Source organism: Hippocampus comes, unplaced genomic scaffold (genome assembly GCF_001891065.2).
Source record: "Hippocampus comes isolate QL1 unplaced genomic scaffold, H_comes_QL1_v1.1 scaffold299, whole genome shotgun sequence".
Taxonomy (NCBI): Eukaryota; Metazoa; Chordata; class Actinopteri; order Syngnathiformes; family Syngnathidae; genus Hippocampus; species Hippocampus comes.
The window spans coordinates 838,636-842,923 of record NW_017805694.1 but is presented as its reverse complement, the minus strand read 5'-3'; the positions used below and the strand labels follow the sequence as shown (position 1 = coordinate 842,923).

Sequence of the window (4,288 nt, the reverse complement as noted above, 5' to 3'; positions counted from 1 at the left end):
CCGCGTCCTCCTCGTGTGCCCCCCCCCCCTCACCCCCGCCATTGCATCAATCGTGTGGAGCCCAAATGTTCGATATTCGATTTCAAGCCTTCACAACGTATGACGCGGGCCTGGGCGGCGATTTAAAAATAAGATCTATCGCTATCGATATCAATTTTTAAAAAAACGCATTCGATAAAATGTTCGATATGAAAAGAAGAAAAAACAAATCGGAAGCCCGAACCCGCCATTGTGCTTTTTGAAGGCAGCGCGCTGTCGTCATCTCCAAACACGAAGAAGCGGTGATTCCACAGGTGTCAAACTCAAGGCCCGGGGGCCAGATGTGGCCCGCCACATCATTTTAAATGGCCCGCCGTCGTGGACCAAAATTTCGCATTTTCAAATGTAATAAATCAGCGAAATATTGTAAGCAGGACGGCCCGGATGGAGATTCCCCGTCTCAGACTTGGCACCATTGTTCTTTCGCCTTGTCCGACCCTCGCCATCGCACTCGGGGGCGCCTTCGGAAATACTTCTCCCAGCGTGCGCCTTTGATGAAAATATTGTTTCGTCTGCGTCGATTCAAATCACGTTTGCAGCTCGAGCGCCGTGTCAAAAACGGCGTCAAATAAATTGCCGAACGAGACGAGTCTTCGCCGATGACGCAATGTAAACGACTCAACGAACAACGCCGCTTTTGGGCTTCCTGCAATGACGCCTTTTGGAGACACGAGGATTCCGGCCCACCGCCGCGCTACGAAGGAAATGACGGACGGTTGGAAGGACAGGCGAGCGCCCTGCTCGACAAATTTAAATTTTTACACCTCAATAAAACAGACGGAAGTGTCACCGCCATTTATAAAACACAAACATCACTTCCTGGCCGTTTTATTAACTGGGAGCGGAGGCAGATCCGCATCCTCAGCAGGGAGGATCGTTTGCTGCGCATCATAAACTTGCAGATGGCAAAAGCGGCGCGCGTGCGCGGGCGCGTGCCTTCGTGGGCGTTTTTATCAGCACAGAGCAGAAGCAGCTGTGACAAACCCCGAAGACAATGTCCCTCCGACACTGAAATCCAGCACTAAATATGCCGCGTTACACTCGACGCACACGACATTCAAGCTTCAAAGCGCTAACGAGAAGCCGACGCTAAGGAAGAAAAAAAAAAGCTCTCCCGTGAGGGTGGTGCAAAAACTCGACTCGAAAATCGCCACTCGGACGACGAGGTTGCGGAAAAGCGCCTTCCGCAACCGTGAGACGGTTCAAGAGTGAGAATGACATGTTTATAAAAATAATAATAATAATAATAATAAAATAAAATTTTAAAAAGCGGCTGACATTCACTCAAGGCGCATTTCAGAATTTTCTGACCGCGAGTAAATGATTGCGTTTTAGTTTGAGGTGGCAAAAAAGCAAAACTGTTCTTTTCACAAAAAAAAAACCACAAATGTACTTTGTCCGCTATTTGGTCAGAAACCGGTGTTTTTGGTGAAACCGACCCATGTTCGACTGCCGATTACCAAAAAACAGCCAAACACCAACAAACGTTTTTTTTTGTTTTTTTGTCTCTGGTGAAATTTGACTGTTTTTTTTTTTTTTTGCTAAGTTAGGCGCTGATTTTGTCAAGGAGAAGAACATTTTGGCGCATCTCAAAAGCTCAGTCGAAACGCTCCTTGCGTGGAAAGCGGTTGCCAGGCAGTGAATTCCGCGACATCCCCGCGCAAAGTTTCCAAGTTGAAAAACTTTTCTGAAATCCACAATGTAAAATGAATGAATGGGTTTGCGTTCCTCATCAAGCGAGCGGGGCAATCCCGCTTTGGTTGTGTCTGAAAGGCGCATCCGCTCTCTCGTGCTTAGTTTGACAACCCCAACTCGTCCGCGTGGGTCACGCCTTTGTTTGAAGAATCTCAAATTTGTGCCAAAAGCCTTCACGGAAAGTCAGCGGACAACTCGAGATATCCGATGTACACAAAGTCGGGCGAGAGGGAGCGCTGAACGATTCTTGACCGAGCGATCGACGGACAGCGGCGCGGGGAAGTCGACGCCCTCACGCCAAAAGGTGTCTCCAAACAAGCACCTCCCACAAAATCAACGCTGACAGTCGTTTGCTTTTGGTCTTTGAGGTTCACAAAGCCACGCGGCCGTCTCGCTTCCAAGCCGACACGTCGTGGACAATGATGATTATTAATAGCGCAGGCGCTTTATGATGTCGCTCCGACTTGGCTCTTTGCCGGTGGAAAACCGTACAAACGGGTTCTTTGTCAGAACGCGTTCAGCACCGACACCAAGCACAGCGCTGGCCCTGGTGCCCAGTTTTAGAGGTGGGGGGGGGGGGGGGGGGGTTGAGGGGGTAGTGATAGCCATGGCCCCTCCATGCCCCGAAGGATAAAGGTCGAGCTCCGCCACCGACCCCACGATGTCCACTTCCTCAGGTTTTGGTGTTGCCACACAATCTCAGAAGCAAAATTGGCCAAGCAGAGCCCCAAAAGCGAGCGGCAGGCGGCTCCCGTCCAGGACCAGCGATCGCCGAGCCATTCGTTGCCTCCCGCTGGGTCAAGCGTCCGCCTCATGGATTGAATTCTGCGGGAGGCTCATTTGCATGTTGAAATCAGGCAGCGTAACTTGGCTCATTAACGACTTCCCCAGCGGGACGCCGTGACGACAACAACAACAACAACGACAACATGGCTTCTTTGCAGTCTTGGGTGACCCACTGCAGGCGGCGTTCCCCAAGCTGACCTCCGCCAAGACGTGCTCTTCATGTGTGGCAACAAGTTGGACGTCCTCCCGCTTGCAACCTTTGAGAGATTCGCTATGACGTGGAGTATACAATACAGTAACCCCCCCCCAACCCCCTCCCACCGCACCCTCCCACCTCCATCATGCGCGGGGCTTACGTTGCAGAGCACACCCCCTCTTCCCTTCCCCGCAATAAGTGAAATCCCACATTCGCAGTAAAGGCTCCCCAAAGATATTTCAAAAAAGACAAAATTTTAAGTCCACAAAAAGTCCGCAAACGGTCTGCGAAAAGCAGCGAAAGTCGGCAAAACAACAGCGAGTCACATAGAGCAACATATACAGTACTGCATGGAGTACTATGGGGGGAGGGGGGTCGCTACTTCGCGAATTTTCGTTTATCGCGCATGGTTTCGGTCCCCATTAACCGCGAGAAACGAGGGATTACTGTATTACTACGACTTTGTTCTGGTTCTGTTCGGCTCTTTGGAAAAGTCACTTTTTTTTTCTTAGAAATGTGTATTTTTTTTCTTACACGTGCAATATTAGAGAGCTGAGCTCCTATATTCCGTCTTTTGGACATCGCGGACTGACAAAACAAGACAGCGAACGTCCAACTTGGGAATTCAAACTGGGGTGGACGAAGACAATCCAGTAATTGCAAAAGCAGCAAGCCGAAATCTTCTGCAAAGTGGCTCTCAACATGGCAATGCAAGGAGAGTGCGGTGGAATTGTCAAAACGATCTTATTTCAGCCTCGAATTTCATCGCAGATCGAGGAAGAAACCACAACGGTAACTTTTTGCTTGTGTGAATGACCCCGCATGCCGAATTGCTTCGTCGGGTTCGGTCAAAAGCGGAGACATTTTTAACGTAGGTTCTGTTGGCGGCAAGGGGGGGTCGACTCACCTTCTGCTGCCGCCGGGCCATGTCGGTGGGCTGCTTGGCGTTGAACGGGTAAGCGATGCACCTCAGCACGAACACGTAAATCTGCAATTTGACTTTGTGCTCCTCTTCCTCCCGCCGCACTCGCTCCCGTTCTCGCCTCTCCTCTTCGTCACCTGTGGAGCCGCGGCGGCGAGCACTTTGCTCGGCGGCGGTGGCGGCGACTCCAGCCGCGGAGGACGAGACTCCGGCTCCGGCTCCGGTGGCGGCGGCGGCGGCGGCGACTGGTTGTCGCTGATTGTGCGGCGGTGTGTGCTGTCGCCGCCGGCTGCCGCCTGCTCGGCTCTTGACCGCGGAGGAGCCGTCTGCCCTCCCGGTGGGCTCCCGGGCAACTTCCGGGTCGGACTCTCCGCCGGTGTCTTCGCTCGAGGACGGCTCCAGCATGGCCGCTGCGTCGTCAACTCACAGCGGGAAGCGAGTGCTTGTTCTTCGCAGACTTTGCTTGTCTTCAGTTGACGTGGCGTCAGCGGAGCGCTCGTCCGAGGCGGCCAGGAGGAAGTGGCTTGCTTCGGCTGGAATTCGGGCTGGTTGGCTCCGCGTCGCGGACGCTTCGTTTCGCTTCGGTTCGGTTCGGCTCCGTTCCGTCCCTTCCGCGCGGGCGCGCCGTGTCGGAATGAATGCGCGCAACC

At 52.8% G+C, this 4,288-nt stretch overlaps 1 protein-coding gene across 1 annotated transcript in view; it reads right to left on the bottom strand.

The window, feature by feature from the left end:
- cadps2 (Ca++-dependent secretion activator 2) overlaps positions 1-4,143 on the bottom strand; it is a 55,933-nt gene extending 51,790 nt beyond the window's left edge. Inside the window, exon 1 of the mRNA XM_019881766.1 lies at positions 3,624-4,143. Coding sequence (XP_019737325.1) covers positions 3,624-4,043 — 420 coding nt within the window. The 5' untranslated portion in view covers positions 4,044-4,143. The remainder of the gene's footprint in view (positions 1-3,623) is intronic.
- Positions 4,144-4,288: the final 145 nt, after the last annotated feature.